Source organism: Silurus aristotelis, assembly GCF_946808225.1.
Source record: "Silurus aristotelis genome assembly, chromosome: 18".
Taxonomy (NCBI): domain Eukaryota; kingdom Metazoa; phylum Chordata; class Actinopteri; order Siluriformes; family Siluridae; genus Silurus; species Silurus aristotelis.
Window position 1 is genome coordinate 8,642,934 of NC_139591.1, and position 20,126 is coordinate 8,663,059.

The 20,126-nt window shown below is 36.9% G+C and overlaps 1 protein-coding gene across 2 annotated transcripts in view; it reads left to right on the forward strand.

Moving 5' to 3' along the window:
• LOC310741328 (ras-related protein Rab-38-like) overlaps nucleotides 1–19,893 on the forward strand; it is a 37,653-nt gene extending 17,760 nt beyond the window's left edge. Inside the window, exons 1-3 of one of the 2 annotated variants that reach the window (XM_083569045.1) lie at nucleotides 14,523–14,845; nucleotides 15,791–16,071; nucleotides 19,360–19,893. In XM_083569045.1, the coding sequence (XP_083425171.1) occupies nucleotides 14,647–14,845; nucleotides 15,791–16,071; nucleotides 19,360–19,512 (633 nt within the window). In that variant the 5' untranslated portion in view covers nucleotides 14,523–14,646 and the 3' untranslated portion in view covers nucleotides 19,513–19,893. Of the gene's footprint in view, nucleotides 1–7,973; nucleotides 8,914–11,272; nucleotides 14,846–15,790; nucleotides 16,072–19,359 lie in introns of those variants that run through there. The other variant, XM_083569044.1, reaches the window with a different exon arrangement.
• The last annotated feature ends 233 nt before the right edge of the window (nucleotides 19,894–20,126 follow it).

The following is a 20,126-nucleotide window of genomic DNA, read 5'->3' on the forward strand; positions in this document are numbered from 1 at the left end:
GAGTGTGTTGAGAAGATGGAGAGAGTATATTGAGAGGCTGATGAACGAGGAAAATGAGAGAGAGAAGGTTAGATGGTGTGGAGATGGTGAAGCAGGAAGTGGATAGGATTAGTATGGAGGAAGTGAGAGCTGCGATGAAAAGTCTGTAGGACCAGATGACATACCTGTAGAAGTGTGGAGGTGTTTAGAAGAGATGGCAGTGGAGTTTTTATCCAGATTGCTTAACAAGATTCTGAAAGGTGAAAGCCTGAGGAATGGAGAAGGAGTGTTCTGGTACCGATCTTTAAGAATAAGGAAGATGTGCAGACTTGAAGTAACTACAGGGGAATAAAGTTGATCAGTCACACCATTAAGTTATGGGAAAGAGTAGTGGAAGCCTGGCTGAGAGAAGAGGTGACCATCTGTGAGCAGCAGTATGGTTTCATGGCGAGGAAGAGCACCACAGACGCCTTATTTGCTTTGAGAATGTTGATGGAGAAGTATAGAGAAGATCAGAAGGAGTTGCATTTTGTGTTTGTGGATTTAGAGAAAGCGTACAACAGGGGGCCGAGAGAGGAGTTGTGGTATTGTATGAGGAAGTCAGGTGTGTCAGAGAAGTATGTGAGGGTGGTGCAGGACATGTATGACTACAGTGTGACAGCAGTGAAGTGTGCAATAGAAATGACAGACTGGTTCAGGGTGAAGGTTGGACTGCATCACGGATGCAGTCCGGTGGACAGGTTGACGGACAAGGTCAGATAGGAGTCTCCGTTGACTAAGATATTTGCGGATGATATTGTTATTTGTTGTGAGAGTAGGGAGCAGGTTAAGAAGAGCCTGGAGAGGTGGAGATATGCGTTAGAGAGAAGGGGAATGAAACTCAGTAGGAGTAAGACAGAATACATGTGTGTGAATGAGAGGGAGGCCAGTGGAGTGGTGCGGTTGCAGGGAGAAGAGCTGGAGAAGGTGGAGGAATTCAGGTACCTGGGGTCAACAGTGCAAAGTAATGGTGAGTGTGTTAGAGAAGTGAAGAAAAGAGTGCAGGCAGGGTGGAGTGGGTGGAGAAGAGTGACAGGAGTGATTTGTGATAGTAGGGTATCTGCAAAAATAAAAGGGAAAGTTTATAGGTCTGTTGTGAGACCTGCGATGTTGTATGGATTAGAGACAGTGGCATTGAGTAAAAGACAGGAGGTGGAGCTGGAGGTAGCAGAGCTGAAGATGTTGAGGTTTTCGTTGGGACTGACGAGGATGGATAAGATTAGAAATGAGTTTATTAGAGGGACAGCACATGTAGGACGTTTTGGAGACAAGGTGAGGGAGGCGAGATTGAGATGGTTTGGACATGTGCAGAGAAGGGACATGAATTATATTGGTAGAAGAATGCTGAGGATGGAGCCACCAGGTAGGAGGAAAAGAGGAAGGCCAAGGAGGAGGTTCATGGATGTGGTGAGGGAAGACATGCAGGTAGTTGGTGTAAAAGAGGCAGATGTAGAGGACAGGGTGGTATGGAGACAGATGATCCGCTGTGGCGACCCCTAATGGGAGCAGCCGAAAGATGAAGAAGAAGAAGAAGAAGAAGATTGTAATTCGTGGTAAGAGTAGTGAGCAGGTTGAGATGAGCCTGAAGAGGTGGAAATATGCGATGGAGAGAAGGGGAATGAAAGGCAGTAGAGGTAAGACAGAGTACATGTGTGTGAATGAGAGGGAGGGCAGTGGAGTGGTGCGGTGCGGTTGCAGGAAGAATAGGTGGAGAGGGTGGAGGAGTTCAGGTTCCTGGGGTCAACAGTGCAAAGTAATAAAGAGTGTGTTAGAGAAGTGAAGAAAAGAGTGCAGGCAGGGTGGAGTGGGTGGAGAAGAGTGGCAGGAGTGATTTGTGATAGAAGAGTATCTGCATCAGTGAAAGGGAAAATTTATAGAACTTTGGTGAGACCTGTGATGTTGTATGGTTTAGAGACAGTGGCATTGAGTAAAAGACAGGAAGTGGAGCTGGAGGTAGCAGAGCGGAAGATATTAAGGTTTTCGTTGGGAGTGACGAGGATAGACAGGATTAGAAACGAGTTTATTAGAGGGACAGCGCATGTAGTACGTTTTGGAGACAAGGTCGAGGCGAGATTGAGATGGTTTGGACATGTGCAGAGGAGGGACATGGGGTATATCGATAGGAGAATGCTGAGGATTGAGCCACCATCATAGAAAACTCTACATGTGAAAATGGTCAGACCTTACATGATGTTCAGACCTTACATGACAATTTATTGCAAAATATATTGGTGAAATGTTCCAAAAAATATGTAAATTATAGTTCAATACAATTTGAACTATACTACATTCTGCTGTGGTGTACTAAAAGTATTAGGGAATAACGAATAAATTATCTGTTCAAAGAGGTTTAACACTATTACAAATTGTGAAAAAGCATATTTAACTTAATTGTTTGTGCCTCCCATATTGTCCTTATTAATCCAGTAATTACAAAGGTTTTTTCATTAAAATTACTAATTTATTATAATTGACTTTTTTGGTCCAAGATGTCTTTAGTCTAATGCCCAGTTTAATGTCATGGAAAAAGAAAGTCTCCACCATTCTAGGTTTTTGTTAATCCAGACCTATATATCAATTGTGTGATTCTCACCAACTTCCATAAACAAACATGTTCAAAATAATCTTAGGACACAAAAGTTTTTAATATGTTGGCATTCTGTCACCAAAAAATAAAACAAATCTCAGACACCTGTTACAAAAATAAATACACTCTTCCAACTTCCACAATAATTGTCAGAGTAATTAGCAGCCAGGTGTTGTTAACTCTGTGAAAGCAGATATTTTGGCAAATTGGCATTCTTGACCACTCAGTCTACATGTCTACATCACAATAAGAATAAAGGACATTAACTATGACCCCAGAAAAAAAATGGTTGCAATTTGGCATTGGTTATAAGGCCATCTTCAAACTATTTGAAATACATAATTCTACAGCGGGAAGTAATGTTTGCAAATGGAGAGACATTCATGCTCAGAGATATAAAGAAAAACTTAAACTTGACCAAAAATAACGTCATGCAACAGGAAAATGAATCCAAGCACACCCACAAATTGAAATCTGTTTGAACGAACCATTCAACTTAACCGCATTAAGATGCTGTTTTCGGATTTTGAAAGAGCAGTCGATAAAAAAAGACAGACATAAATGTTGCTAATGTGAATGTTGGAAAAAACAGTGGACCAAAGAATTCTACATAATAATGTAGGATTGATAATCTCCTTCAGAAAACATCTGGTAAAGGTTTGCTTGGTGGTACAGGTTACTAAATAATATTGAGTACTCATTATTTATATACTACTATAAAAATACTTATTCTCATAAATGTTCCTACCTGTAAGTTGAGTTGTCCTTTTTAGAATATGATTTTTCGGGAAATAATTATAGTCATCCCCCGATAATTCGGGTTCGGAACTCGCGGCTCGGGAAATTTGCGGGTTCTCATTTGAAACCTAACTAACAGTTGCAGATTATCTCAACATTTACGGGAATCCTCAACAAGGCCAAATGTTCAGGAACTTTAGGAATAACATTTTAAACTATGTTTTCACTAACAAATTTTATAACAATTTTTAAAACACTATTGTATTAAAGTGACATAATGTCTAAATGAATTCACTATGGTACCATAGGGGCTGCGGGCAGGGCTCGAATTGAGTCAAGTCTTATGGGGGGTCAGTTGTTTGTAATTCATATATCGTTTACTAAAATAATCTTGGGGGCCCCCTAAGTCTATTTTTTATTTGTCATGGGGGGGGTTCCTAATGCTTTATAGGGGTCCTGGATCTAACCCGGCCCCACAATTCGAGTACTGGCTGTGGGGGACCACTGTATATTAAAATCATTTTTTTTTGTTATTTAGGCCCTGATCACTAAAATCTTTCACTGCTTTTATGTTTTTGTAAGTGATTAAAAAGGATAACAACATAAAATAATTCAATAAAAAATGCTCTGTGATGTAACTGTTGGAAGAAAATAGGAGCCAGAGTAACATCTCAATAAATTACTAGACATATTTTGCCATTAGAGACTAAGCAATGCTAGATGATACAGAAATCGCAAAAGATGACAATTTTAATAACTCTCAAATAAACGGCATACAGTGGTATAAACATTTGATAGTACAAGATCTAGGTTAGGAGTAGCTACACTCATTTAAAATTAATTAGCTGGGACATTGAGATCAGCATTTTTATACAGATATGTTTAATACTGATATATTCTGTTATGAGCCTCCAGTATCTGGGTCACTGAGACCCACAGCAGACACACAGCAATTAAATGCCTTACAGAGGTTTGGATATGGTCTTCATTAAAACACTCTAGAATGTCAAGACAAAATATTCTCTTCCAGCATACAATAAATCATTTTTATGTTTAAAGATTTACTCAGCCCATTAATCCTCAAAGTCTCTATTGCTATTTTTTTCTACACAACAATGAAACTTTATTTTGCTTGTCACAGGAAAGTCTGCTAGGAACTTTTAGCAGCTTAAACAACAAAAGCAAAAAGAAATCCACATTCTGAAGCTTTAATTGAGAGATTTTATCTTAATCTGAAGCCTTTTTAAGTAGATTATAGCAGTTCTTTTGACCATTTGTGCCAGACCTGTACTAGTCAGTTATTCAACAACTGGCACAGAAGGAACAACTGTTCTGTATTTTAGACATTCTTTGAGGGGGATTTCAAAAGTTTTTGGAGATTGTAGTCACTGTAGAGACTGTAAAATGTGTAAAGAGTGGCACAGACGCTTTAACTATCTGAACCAACACAACATAAAATGGAAATCTTATAATGTGAAAATGTGAGAATTATCTGAATCTCAACCCAGAGACACACATCTTGCAATTAAATGCACAGTCATTAGACACTTAATCTTTAATTAATAACAATGCTTGCATGCTGCCTGCAATATAACAGCTGAAACAGACATTGGGGACTGATCATCATAAACCATGTGAGTAGAAAGCACAAAACAGATTTAATAAAAAATATATACAAATATTTATACAATAAACTCTACTGAGTAAGAGGCTAACTAATACAAGATTTGTTGTTAGTTAGAAAAGCAAAAAAATATCTACAAAAATTGTCCATTTAATGATCATGATTAATGGTTTTAGACAGGCACATTGTATTTATGGAAGTATAGTCAGAGAGAAATGGCACAACACCCAGTAGTTTTTGGTTAATATAGTGGTTTAAATGGAGTTGTCCATCATCAATAAATTCAGAATACAAATTCTCAGCGCACTTTTGGGTCAGGATGAGAAGCATTGATATTGCACATTGCTTTGTTGTGTGCTATTACATTTGTTTTGTGTCAAATGTTTATTTGCCTCCAAATCATGCACAAAAATCATGTAATCTGCACTTTGCTGTCTATTATGCTTGTATATTATGTTTTTAAATAAAAAAATCACACAATTTAATGTGCATTGTGACTCAGGTAAAATGCAGCAATACAAGTCCCTGAAAAAACACAGTACTGTGCATGACAGAAATGATATACTTTTTCTCTATATGGAAGTTAGTAATAACATCCAGATAGGTCAATTGTGAAAGGCAGCATTCCAGCTAAAAAGGCTTCCTAATGACTCTTCCAGTTGAAGAGAAGCGTATGCATTTTATGGTATTATGCTACATTATGATAACTTCTTTTTGTCAGTATTATGATTGGGGGGGTTCAAGACTGATGTTTTCACTAATTATAAAATATGGGAGTGAACTGTGCATATATGATTGGCAAACAGGAAATTAATATTGTAGTATCATTAGCAAATAAATGAGTACTCCTCAAACTGCTATCTTTTCTAGAAAGAAATTATTCACAATATACAATACTTGTGGATTAGAGACTGAATGTCACCTCTGTGCAAAAAAAAAAAGTTTCATGTTATTTATGGCATTTTGATGGAAAAACAGCTCGCAATCAGATGATATATACATTTTATTATACATATACATTTTAATTTCTTATATTTGTAATAGGTACATATAGCTATTAGATTATATCTTGGAGTCTGTGTAGAAATGAGTATCATAGAGAGAAAACCGTAAGACTACCAACAGCAGGGTTATGACTCATAGCAGCAAAATATTCAACTGACTGGATTACCCAAATTGCTAGCACCTCCCCTCCCCTCCACTCTGCCCTCCATTCAAAGCTTCTTGTGCTTTGGAAAGTTTCTGGCTTTCTTATCACAGTCTTTCCAGTTCCTCTTCAGGGTAATCCCAGAATGTAAGCTCACCAAATGTTCGAAGGAGAACTGGGCAAGTGCTTCCTTTTTTGCAAATCACTGCTGATATCAAAAACAAAAAGATATTTTTGGAAGAATTAGATAGATAGATAGATAGATAGATAGATAGATAGATAGATAGATAGATAGATAGATAGATAGATAGATAGATAGATAGATAGATAGATAGATAGATAGATAGATAGATAGATAGATAGATAGATAGATAGATAACAATTATTCTTTTTTTCTATTATTATAATCATTATTATTATTATTTTGTTACTCAATAATCAATCTATGTCATGATATTGTTGTTTTGGGCACACACATGTCCAAAAGAAATACAGATGAAATACAGAGTTTTTAGCATTAGAAGTTTTCAAATATACAAGAAAATAAAAATTCTAGTAAGAATGGATAGGATAAAGCTATTTTCCATCCATAGGTACAAAAATTGTGAAGCATCTTCTATATGAAAATTAAGTGTAAATAAAGGGAGCTTGTTAATGCTAGTATGCTGTATGTATGTATTTGTATTATATGATCTTCCTGCCAATAACCCCCCCCCCCCCCCATAAGCAACACAAGAATACAAAAATGCACATTACAATGAAGTACAGTGAAAAAATTTTAATTTCTTTTAAGTTTCATTACATAGTCTTAGTCGGATGTCTGTATGCAAGATCTGTTTCTCCTGCACTTTGTAAAACATACTAGGGGCAAAATCTTAGTATCATTAGTATAGATCATTTTTCTACATAAAAGAGAATCACATTAACTTTGCTCTAAACTAAATAAACTATCACAATTTTATAGTCTATGCCAGAAGAATGAGTATGGTGCTTTTTATCTTTTTTGGACATTTGAGGTGTAGTATATTTTCTGGTATGAATTTAAATAATAAATTAATGAATTTAAATAATAATAAGGAAATGATAAATAGCCTATGTGTTAGTTTTAAAGCCACTACACAGTGCATAATTATTATATTTACATTTATATTTATATTTATATAGTTATATTTATAATGCTTTGTTTTGATTGGTGGTATTATACAGTGGTACCTTGACCTACGAGTTTAATTTGTTCCATTGCCGAGCTCGTAGCTTAATTTGCTCGCACATCAAATCAATTTTACCCATTGCAAATACTCAAAATGCCCTTAATCCGTTCCCACCCTCAAAAGATTTCATGTTATTAAATAAGGAAAATACATTTCTAAATAACAAATATTATATAAAAACATAATAGAAAGAGTATGTAAATATATAATAAGGTTTTATTCAGTGTATAGTGTACTCACATTGGAGATGAGACGAGTTAACGAAGACGCTGTCGGAGGTGGAGGGTAGAGGTGATAGGCGGAGGAGGATGGAAGACTCGTTTTTTGCTATCACTAGTGTACACTACGTATCCCTTAACTTTTATTTTTTACTTTTTCTTTTTTGTTTATCTTAATTTTCGTCACAGTCTTCGCTTTCTGGCTTCGCTTCACCATCTAGCAGCGGCGTCTCGAAAACGTACCTCAATTTTTTGCTCACGTAAAAAAGCAAAAAATCAACCAAGTGATGACTCGTGCCTCGGAAAACTCGTACATTAATTCACTAGTAGGTCAGGGTACCACTGTACTTGTTTTTTCATTAATGTTACAAATGCATTCCACCATCCACAAAAGATGGTGCTGTCCTAATAATTCTCTCCGGTTTCTCAGGGTGTGAGCCAATACCTGTGCATTATCTACAGTGGAGAGACCCTGAACCCATTGGTGCTGTGGTCTTTGCTTGCCTTGGTCTTCTGTCCACCACCTTCGTGACACTTGTTTTCATCAGGTTCCATGATACACCAGTTGTGAAATCCTCCAGCAGGGAACTTTGCTTCATCATTTTGGCTGGCATCTGTCTGGGCTACCTTTGCACGTTCTGCCTCATCGCCAAACCACATGTAGTAAACTGCTACCTACAGAGACTGGGCATCGGCCTTTCTCCTGCTATGAGCTACTCTGCTCTAGTCACAAAGACCAATCGCATCGCTCGCATCTTGGCTGGCAGCAAGAAAAAAATTTGTACCAAGAAGCCTCGCTTTATGAGTGCTTGCGCCCAGTTAATCATAGCTTTCATCTTAATTCTCCTGCAACTGGCCATCATAGTGGCACTCTTCATCATGGAGCCACCTCAGGTCATCTATGACTACCCATCAATTCGAGAGGTGCACCTTATCTGTAATACAACAACACTGGGGGTTGTGGCACCATTAGGCTACAATGGGCTGCTTATCCTCAGCTGCACCTTTTATGCCTTTAAGACTCGTAACGTCCCAGCTAATTTCAATGAGGCCAAATACATCGCCTTTACCATGTACACCACCTGCATCATCTGGCTTGCCTTTGTGCCTATCTATTTTGGTTCCAACTACAAAATAATCACTATGTGCTTTTCGGTCAGTCTGAGTGCCACCACTGCCTTGTGCTGCATGTTTGTGCCAAAGGTCTACATCATGCTCGCCAAGCCAGAGCGTAATGTTCGCAGTGCCTTTACCACATCTACTGTGGTAAGGATGCATGTGGGTGATGGCAAGTCCGCCTCATCGGCTAGCCGTTCCAGCAGTTTGGCTAAACTGTGGAAACGACGTGGATCAGGAGCAGACAATATCAGGTTTGTTATAATTATCTTGTACATTTGCAGTAACATCCTGGCAGTGGAATTACCAGATAGTGGATGTGATTGATATTTATGCATTCTTATATTATTTGTTTACAGCAATTACAAATAGGGTGCAAATATATTTTTTTAAATAATGTTATTTCGACATATATTTCCTAATACACATAATAAACATTCTTAACAAAATGTGCTAATTAAATTCACTCAGAAATCAAATTACACATCACACGCTTGCTGAAATTATTAAGGTACACAAACTGCTAAAATTGGACAACATTAACAAAAAGAGGGTTTCACCATCCTGAAAGCCACAGGAAAAAATCATTAGTTAGTTGCAGCATTTACAGCCATGTTGCTGTAGATTTAATCTGCCACTGCTGAACATATTGATTCAGAATACCAGGTTCACTATAAAATCAAGTAATTTTTTTGTGAATGTACATAAATCCTTTACATATCTCTTTTTTTAGCCTCGCCATGTTTATTTTCCTTTATGCTTAACAATGTATCTCTTATAGCTGAGCATAAATGCTTAGCTTCACATGCCGCAGCTTTCAGTTCCTTGTTTGTCTTGGGAGCATTTTTCTTTTATTCTTGTCTTCTCTTCTCAAATGTATCCACTTTGGAGAGTGTATTCAAAAATCTACATTACCATTAACTATAAACACCATCTCAGTGTGGACAGAAGGCCAAAACGTTGAGAAAAATGTGCGTTTTCAAACAAAAACTTATTAGTTTGTGGATTAGTGGATATGGCCTTTACTTCTGTGTCATGCATCTTTGACAGTTAAACAGTTGGATTGAGTATCAAATAGCTGCCTTCTGGGTGTAGTAGTGTCATAAAATATCAGTTCGGCTCAATTGAATGAAGGCAATCAATTGATTTGCAAAATTGAGTTAACAAAAAAATGATCAAAACTCTGTGCAGTGTATGAAAAACCAGAAGCAGGGGAGCAAGAGTATATAAAAAGTGCACAATTAATCATATATGGATTTGTGAAATTACCCTCTCCTCCACAGTTCCAGTCTTCCATTAAAAAAAAGACACTTGATCATGCCTTTGTCACCACACAGTGTTTTATGGGAATGTGAAAATAGACTTTGGCACAGGTCACATTCCACGATTTATCATATGCAATGAGAGGCTTTTCAGGAACCAGTTCAGTTAGGTTTCATTTCATCGAGGCCCTAAATTAGTAATTGCCCAATAGGCAGTTTTGTTCACTGTAAAGCATCCAGCCTTTGGCTTTCAGAAATTTGTGATGGGTGTTTTTAAGAATCCACTTGGCATGCACTTATTGTTATTCTGTTGGTGTGATTCACCCTATATAAGGCTTGCACATGTTTAATAGACCATTTTGGGTATAGACATATGGAAGCAAGATTCTCAAACCTACACAGGGGCATCTTCGGCTGAAAGAGTGACAAATTTGCGTGGTTGATTTGTAAAACGGACTGTTGTAATTACCTCATACGGAAAAACTAGGTTGCCTAAAAGTGGTCTGGGTATCCCAGTGCTCAGGAAGTATTGATAGACTTATTTAACCATCAATATGCCCGATGTGTGCTACACAGGATGCAATATTGTAAGATACGAATGCTTCTGCATTCTGTGCTTCTGCAGCAAGCATCTGGGCAAAATTATTCATCTGGAGCAACCACTTTGGAGCCAATACAGTTACACAGTCATATGCTTTATTAGTTTGAATGGAAATTGTACAGATTTAGCTTACTTAGCAGAATAGACCAAGAACAGTGTATTGTAGAGCAAAGAAAAATGTCAACTTTTATAGTGGTATGCAGCACATGCATTGATTAGATAGTAATTGATCAGATTGTAAGAAGTTAGGAGGGTTTTGAGCAGAAAGCTCGAAAGTTCACCCAGTTTTGATTCCCTCCAGTTAAAGCTGAATGTTTGCACTTTGAGCTCATATTCATCATTTAATGCCAGTTAAATACTGACAGGCACTATTAATAATTCCATGATAACATTGTCAACAGCAATATATATCTTTTACATATACAGATACATATACACCTTGAATAAATATATAAATATAAGCATTTATTTGAAATGAAATACATTTGTCTGTACATCAGAAAAATGGGAAAGATTTACAAATGTATGAATTAAGGAATATGGCAAGGGTTTTATGAGACTGTACTAAATACATGGATGTGCCATTCATTTTCAATATTTGGATTAGTATTTATTTTAGATTCATTTTTGTAAAAATATCACTGATGCCTTGTAATAACTCAAAAGATACACTACTTTTGAAAATAAAATGGTTTTGAAGCTATAATGACTCAGATGACACAGGTCTGAATTCATGTTTTCTTTCTGCAGTTCAAATGGCAAAACAGTCACTTGGGCACAAAATGAAAGAGGGTACCGGCCAAATCTGTGGAAGAGGATCTCCATTCACATCAAGAGAAAAGAAGAGGTCAATCAGACAGCTATCATCAAACCTTTCTCTAAAGGCTGTGATGCACCTTCAGATACTGGGATAAAGGTGTCATATGAGAGGCCACAGAGTGGCCAGCGCTACCCTGTTACCTACCGCCCACGCACACCCTCTCCCCTACCCACTGTGTGCCAGCGTGGTTCGATGCAGCACTGCTGTGAAGATGAGGAGAATGTTAGAGAACGGCCTTTGCCGGTGGCAGGACTGCCTACATACCTTACAGAGCGTTTACAGCAAGGTGGGCCGTTGCAGACATCCATTATGGACCAAATAAGCAGTGTGGTAAACCGCTTCACTGCAAACATCAGCGAGCTCAACAGTATGATGCTGCCAGCGGGATCTCCTTCAGGCAGTACCACAAACGCCTCTGGCCCTTGCTCACCTTCTTTCAAGATGCTTCCACGAGAGATTCAGCGCTCGACAATGGTGACCACCTATGCAGAGGTGGTGGCTGCAGCTAACGCTACCCCTCGCTCGGCAGTAGGCATCGCAGGAGGAGTAGTCACAGGTGGAAGCAGCAGGACATCCCCTGCTAGTCTCTCTAATAACACCTATGACACCTTATATGCAGTCAGGACCATGGAGTTTGAGGAGCTGGCTGCTCTAACACCTCCATCCCCATTTAGGGACCCCTCATTGGGCTCAGCTAGTGACTCTCCAACCTGCCCAGACTCAGGGCTGGCTCTGTGTGAGCGCAATTCCCCAAAGTATGATCGACTGATGCTCCGCAACTACAGCCAGAGCTCTTCCTCTCTCTAATTAGCCTTCCAGATGATCAAATTACATGCTACCAAAATGGTGGCATGCGGGCATTTTGAATACTGTTTTGACATTCATTTCAAAATCAGGTTTTACTACACTGTTGCAAAGTATTGATCCACATTGCTGCAGAACTGAAATCAAGGCTATACCGAGAAAAGGATCAGGGATGAAAGAGTGTTTCTAGAAACTCTGCAGGGATTTAGTGAACATAGCTGAATAGCTTCTTTGAGTCTGAACAGCATGGACTAAAATGGTCTTTGTACGCTTTAGAATACGGTGCACCAACAAAGATGTCAAAGCTTGAGGGCTTTCAGTGCGCATACATTTTTGCTTAGGAAACACCAGTGAACTATGGATTGCGATACTACACTGTGCTTGATATTCAGGCAGTGATCACATTCCAACAATGTCAAACAATGATACCTGTAAGATAAAAACAAATGTGATTAAATGGAGGCATTGTATTATTTGTTGTTTGTGTACAACACAGTTTTTTGGCTGGCATTCTTGCAAACTATAGTAAATATGAATATATTTATATATATATATATATATATATATATATATATATATATATATATATATATATATATATATATATATATATATATATATATATATATATATATATATAATATACAGTATATCTTGTTTTAGTTAGTATGGGACCCATTCTACTGAGCTAATCTTTAAATGCCATTCTTTTCCAGGTGACTGTGTTTCAGTGACAAGTAACACTCAACAGTTTTGTTTAACACTTCAGATCAAATTGTTTAGTAGACAATGATGCAAAGACAGAGTCTGAAGTCATTCTTTAAATGTGTTTAGTTATTTTGATTTAATAGAATTTTCTGGCTGGCTGGCTGCGTGATGCGCAACTTAGGGAAAGCAATACTTAAGGCTTAGTAAATTAGTAGACAAGCATACAAGCTCACATGCTTTGCATCTTGTTGCAATGTTATGTAAAGTAATAACGTTCTTTTGAATGTGAATCGGTCATATATGTTTTCTTTTGACCCTAATGAAATTACACTTGTTTTTTTTTTTATAGACATCATTTGTACCAAACAGGTTCTGTTCAGATTTATTTATTTATTTATTTATTTATTTATTTATTAGTGAAGGCAGTGCTTAAACTTTCTGCTCATGTTGTGCATATTTCCACAGCTTATTTGACATTGTGCAATATATTTATGGAATGGATTTACTGTAATAATAATTTATGTCTGCATGCAGAACACTGCCAACAGCTGACTCTCTTAAGTGTTTCCTTTTGTATATTTTCTAAAAAGCATTTTGCATCTTTTACTCTTTGACTTTTTTTTTTTTTGGAGAATGTAGATATTGCCTATAAGTGTGAGGTATTTTTCTACCTGACATTTGTGTTGATTTAGTAATATTACTGTAATATACTGTAAGCTGATCATTATTAGTTTATGCTTTTGTGTTAGTGGAATGAATGTATCTTGTAAAACCTTTTGTAATAGTTATCTAAACAGATATTATTATTCAGATTTTATGATGATTATTATTATTATTATTATTATTATTATTATTATTATTATGATCATTATTATAATTATTATTATTAATTATTATTGGTTGCATTTGTATTGTATGGAACAAATGTTGAAATAGACTACTATTGAATATCATTAAAAATATAGCAAGGATCTAATGTGTTCAACACTATGTCAGGAGGAGAAATGGTTAATAGTCGGTGGTTAACTTGATTCTCAGTCTGCTTTTTTCTTTTTCTTTCTGTTCCTCTTTGCGTTCTTTGACACCTCCCGTCGCACGCGTGGGCGCGCACGCGCACGCGCGCGCACAGTAAGCCGAGTAGGGATAAAATAGAATTGGCGTTGGGAAAGATGAATACGAATATTTAGTTGAAATATCATTAATAATAAATAGAATCTATTCACTACTGGATATTATTAATTAGTTTTTTTCCTGATGTGGACAGTAATTCTAAGTCTAACTGTACTTTCAAAACCCTTTCCTGTTTTGTTGCTTAGCAACTAATAGACGATATTATGTCTTGGAAGAGTTGTGACGTGTTAAAGGCCTAAATATTATCCTATAAACAATACATGAATATATTGGTGTATTTTGTCGTATTATTCCGGTTTTATTAACTACAAGAACATTTTCCGAGGTAAAAAATCACAGGTCGTGTAAGCATGTATCAGTTATAAAGGCACAGTAGATGTAGGGAAATCCGAATGGACCCAATAAAATAAATAAATAAACGTTAAACGATAGTAGTAATACACACTCTGGTGTGTACGAGCGCACACTCAAACACGCGGATTTTCCACGGTTTCAGGAGGGGGAAGAGGGGGTAGAGGAAACGTGACGCCCACGAGAGACTCCAACATGCCGGTCACAAGTTGTTCTCCCGCCCCACCCTGCCTGGGGCTTCCAGGGTCAGCCTGGGCTGCATCACTAAAGTTTTTCCGCTATTTGGAGTGGAAAGAGCGCGCAGAGAGCCATGCAGCGCAATCAGAAAGAACACTTGTACAAAATCCTCGTTATCGGCGATTTAGGGGTGGGCAAGACCAGCATCATTAAGCGCTATGTTCATCAGACCTACTCGACGAACTACAGAGCCACGATCGGGGTGGACTTCGCTCTCAAAGTTCTCAACTGGGACTCAGAAACTGTAAGACTGCAGCTGTGGGACATAGCAGGTAGGCATGAGCCTTAGTGCTCCAAACAATCACAGTGGCTCTATCTCAATAGGAATACAGTGAAGGCAGTGATGCTGCCCACGTGATCAAACGATTAAAGATATATGTTAGATCTCAATATGATAACGTCTGATATAAAACTATATGTATGTAAAATTGTTTAGCTCTCTACAACAGCTTACTTTCAGATACCCAGAAAACATGTCCAATATTAAATTAACACCTACACTGTTTATGTAAGCTGTTTTGGAAAGAGATGAACATTGTAGTTAATACAACACTGGGGAGTTTACAGTTTAGACCTACTCATAGATATGTAGTAAAATGAAAGAGCAGGTCCAGCTGGCACATTTGGATTGGCAGGTGAGCGAGGCCTCAGTGTGCCTCCTACAGAACACGATTTTATAATCAAAAACTTTTCCCATGTGCCATCTTTGGCCATCCAACTCCCTTTCTCTCTCTCTCTCTCTCTCTCTCTCTCTCTCTCTCTCTCTCTCTCTCTCTCTCTCTCTGTGTGTGTGTGTGTGTGTGTGTGTGTGTGTGTGTGTGTGTGTGTGTGTGTGTGTGTGTGTGTCTGAGAACTAGGCTCATTTCCCACGTGGAAGGTATGTGTGCAATCATATGAGAACTAGTCTCATGTGAGTAAGATTTGGAGGTAGATCACATGGGAGTATTTGCTGTAAACAAACCAGAGAGAACTATTGTAATACTGGTCTTTACCCAAGATGTGAATACATGCCCAAAAAAAGAAAAGTCTAAAAAAAAAAATCTCTTGAATTAAGTTTAAATTCATAAACTATGTTATCGGTAAAAAGAATAATAGTAATAAACCAGAATTTTCTTTATAAATATAACACTCAGTTAAACATTTCCTAACCAAATGATGTGCTTATTTCCCCATTCTCATATATATATATTTTTTTGTCTGTCTTGCTGATCCTAAAGGTCAGGAGCGCTTTGGGAACATGACGCGGGTTTACTACAGAGAGGCCATGGGGGCGTTCATCGTTTTCGATGTCACCAGACCCACAACATTTGAAGCAGTCACTAAATGGAAGGAGGACCTGGACTCAAAGTTGACACTTGCTAATGGCAAAAGCATTACCACAGTGCTTCTGGCCAACAAGTGTGACCAAAGCAAAGACATTCTGGTCAATAATGGTCCAAAGATGGACCAGTTCTGCCAAGAAAACGGATTTGTGGGATGGTTTGAAACTTCAGCCAAGGTAGGGTGTAATACTGACTTGGCAATATTAATGCAATTTTTTCCCAGAGTTAATCTGTGTTTACAAATATGGCCTAGTATGATATTTAGTAATAAAGCAAAGGTCTATAACCCTTTGCACATATCTGTGATACCATACTGACTTATTGCATATACTGTACTGTAGATGTGGGAATAGAATTTAGGATACATTTTAATATGCAGTTAAAGCTCTAAGCTTCTAAAAAATGATATAAGTGGTATTAGCAGTTTTTCTGCCAGACCTTGCTTCAATCCCTCCATTCATATCTTTTCCATTCACATGCATCAATACATTTGAAAAAAGAAAAGGGCAGAAGTAGAAGTGGCACTTCAGTCACACACAAGCTGTTACACACTTTGGGCCTCATTTATCATCATTGTGTAGGAAAAAAATCTAAATGGTTTATGATAGATACATTTTAACCAGAATTCTCTAATAACATTGAAATTCATCAAATGTGCATAGGCAGATTGTATGCACAATTGTAAGTTTTAGAAATGTAAATTAATAAAAATTATGTGTGGCTGCCATGTGACAATTTATTTCAGTATTGGCATACCTAAAGAGGACCTAAAACATAATTCAAAGGGTATTCCATATTAAAAATAAATATTTAAAACCAAGGTTTAAAATACCTAGACTTGTACAGTTATTACATTTGTGTGCCATGTGTTTCTCTAAAACTTTGGTAATAAGATCAAAGATTAAACCTTATTTAGTCAGACAAATCAAAATTCTTTTTGGAAACCGTGGACACAGCATCCTCTAGAACAGCGGTCCCCAACCCTTTTTTGTGCCACAGACCGGCCTTTAAGGTGTGGCGGATAAATACAACAAAATAAAATGATACCACCGGCATAAAAACTTGTATTTTCTAAATTTAATAATAAACGTGATTCCACTGTGTTGTTTTTTGTTAATTTTGCTAGCTTGGGGGTTTTAATTTAGCGGTAATGTGTTATGTGTTAGCGGCCGGAGCAGGTAGCGGATGGAGGTAAGACATGTGACCGAGGCATCTTGACATGCATCAAGAGTGAGTCATAGACAGATGTGGTGGAGAGAATCCGGTAATTTTCCAAAATAAAACATTGTTCAGAATCAGATAAAAAATAGAATGGAAATAATGTAAGTTATGTATTCTTTCTGTACGGCCCTGTACTAATTGACCCCTGGACCAGTGCCAGTCTGCGGCTCGCGGGTCGGGACACTGCTTTAGAATAAAGAGGAGAGGGACCATACAGCTTGTTATTAGCATTCTTTAAAAAATAATAATAATAATAAAAAGAAAAAACATATCTGATGCTATGGGGATGCTTTAGTGTCAATGGAATGGGCAGCTTGCACACCTGGAAAGGCACCATTAATGCTGAGAAGAATATATGCTTCCATACAGATGATGTCTTTTTCAGGGAAGGTCTTGAATATTTTAGCAAGACAATGTTAAACCACATACTGTTACAACAACATAGCTTTAGAAGAGTCCTGGTGCTGAACTGGCCTTCCTGCAGTCCACACCTTTTTCCAGTAAAAAGGAAAATTACATCATGAAATTAAAACTATGACAAATAAGACTCAGGACTGTTGAGCAGCTACAATCCTATATCGGACACAAATAGCACAACATTCCTCTACAAAACTACAGCAACTTGTCTTAGTTTTCAAAGGGGAGGCTACACAGTGGTTAACATGGCCCTGTTGTGTTGCAGCCATCAAATTAAATATTGCCTCATGTTTTCAAATAAAATAAAAATTTTCTCAGTTGAACAATTAATATGTGCATTTATCAATGTTTTTATAAATCAGGTGAACAGTTATTTTCTTTTTTCTTTTAAAATATTTTTTGTAAAAGAAAATTTGTTCACACAGTTAATGAAATTTGTAGAAATGAAGCGTTTTCTTGGATCAAATATCTGTACCCACACTAGCAGCTAAGATACACGTAAGAAATAATTAGATTTATTCTTCATTCATCTAAAGTATATTGCATGCACTTTTGTGCGCAACTACTGTAGAGAGCTATGTTTTTCACAGCTTGAAAAAAAAGTAGGACTGACTGGAGCACAAGTGGTATAGCTAATGCTAGCTAGAAAACTCCTGGTTTTCATATTGTTATGTTGCTAAAGTTTGAGAGAATACGGAAGACACTAAACAAAGGCGTAAGCAGGCAAAAAAAAAAAAAAACATTTAATTTCTAACGTCTAGCTCAAAAAGTCTCATACTAGTTTTCACTCTTATCTTCCCTTTAATTTCATGAGCACCAAACTGCAAATTAGTTAATACATTAGCATAATGGTGTTATTTATCAGCACATCTTAAAATTATTTTTGTAAGCTCATGCTATTAAGCTCATGATATTTGGAAGCTCATTTGATCTAAAATATTGTATCTAGTTTTTAGTATAGTTCATAAAAGAATAATGCTATGTTGTCTAGTTAAACAATCAAACGATAAAGCTGTTGTTTGTAGTGTTTGACTTTTCGACCAGTCACCTGCAGATAAGAAAATAGGATTTGGATTAGAAATAGCTAAGCAACTTTATGTAGCCTGCTTAGGCTCTAATAGGATGTCAGGTGGCCAATGCCAGGAGATCACAAGATGTAGGAGACCTCTAATTATAGGTCATGAATATTCAATTCCTAATTAAAGGGAAAAGTCAAATCGAACAGATGCTGAAGGAGACCAGAGACTATGGTGCAAGTCAATTAATATTAATTATTAATAATTCATTAATCAATTAATTATTTTAGTTTACCATCCACTTTCCTTGAACAAGAAACCAAAACCATTTTGATGCATTTTTCTAAATTGCCAGTGTTTCTTTGATTTAAATGGATTAAAGAAAGTATTGAGTAAAATCATACTGCAGTATAAGTGCATCTCACACTGTGTGTAAATAGGAGTCAGGAGCGTAAAATAAATAAAATAATTTAAATAAAATCTAACTGTAATTTCTGCATAATTTAATTTAACTGCAAGATATTCAGGAATTATGTCCTATAATGGAATGCAAATAAAATGTTGCTTGAACTCCATTCATATATCTGATGAATAATATGTGCAAACATGACAGTACACAGTAATTCAGTTGAGTCAGTTATCTTAACATGCATGGTACAAATATGCTAATAAATATTTTAATCAATGTTTATTGGATGCAGAATAGTGCAAATGCAAATGTTCAAAGTGAGTTAACATAGAGGATTTATAATGAAAAACAATTGCATTATGAGTTTTCTAATACTTAATCACTCTCTCTTAATGTTATAGGACAATCTAAACATCAATGATGCTGCAAATTTCCTGGTCAAGCACATCATTGCCAGCGAGAACGATATTCTCAAATCAGTGGTTCCAGACACTATTTCCCCTCAGCTGACAACAACTACGAAGATGGGCTGCTCTGCGTGTTTCAAACCCTAACATCTGGTGAATAGAAGGATTCAGGCTCAGTTGCCATGAAGAACTTAAACACAGATGTCCTTTTCTCCCACTATGTCTGTAACCATAAGTGTGTATATGTGTGAATCAAACACAAAGTCCAGTTACATATAAATAGATATATTGTAAAATGACAGTTATTTATGTGCAAGATGAGACGTTAGGGTGTGTAGATTTTTACCTTGTGATCCTTGCTTCAAAATGGCAGAGAGAACAATAATGAAACACAGCTGACCACAGGAAGAAAAATACCATCCTTGTTTAATATTTTACACATCTGTATAGCCATTTTTGGGACTACGGATCTCATAAGAGTTTTACATGTTGGTATTCGTGTTTAAATGTATTGCTGCTGTACTGATGCAGGTGTTTTTATATATATAATTATAAAAAGAAAATTTCTTAGACTTGAGAATGTCTAGAGTTCTTAAGTACATACCAAACATTTTTAGCTAAACCTTCATCGCTATGTTGTATAAAATGAAAAATCTTCACTTCCACTCTCTGCAACCCTTTCTATCTATTTTCTGCATTTTCCTCCCCATCTCACTTTCTTCTTCTCACTTTTTCTCCATTCTCCTCAGTGAATCACTTTC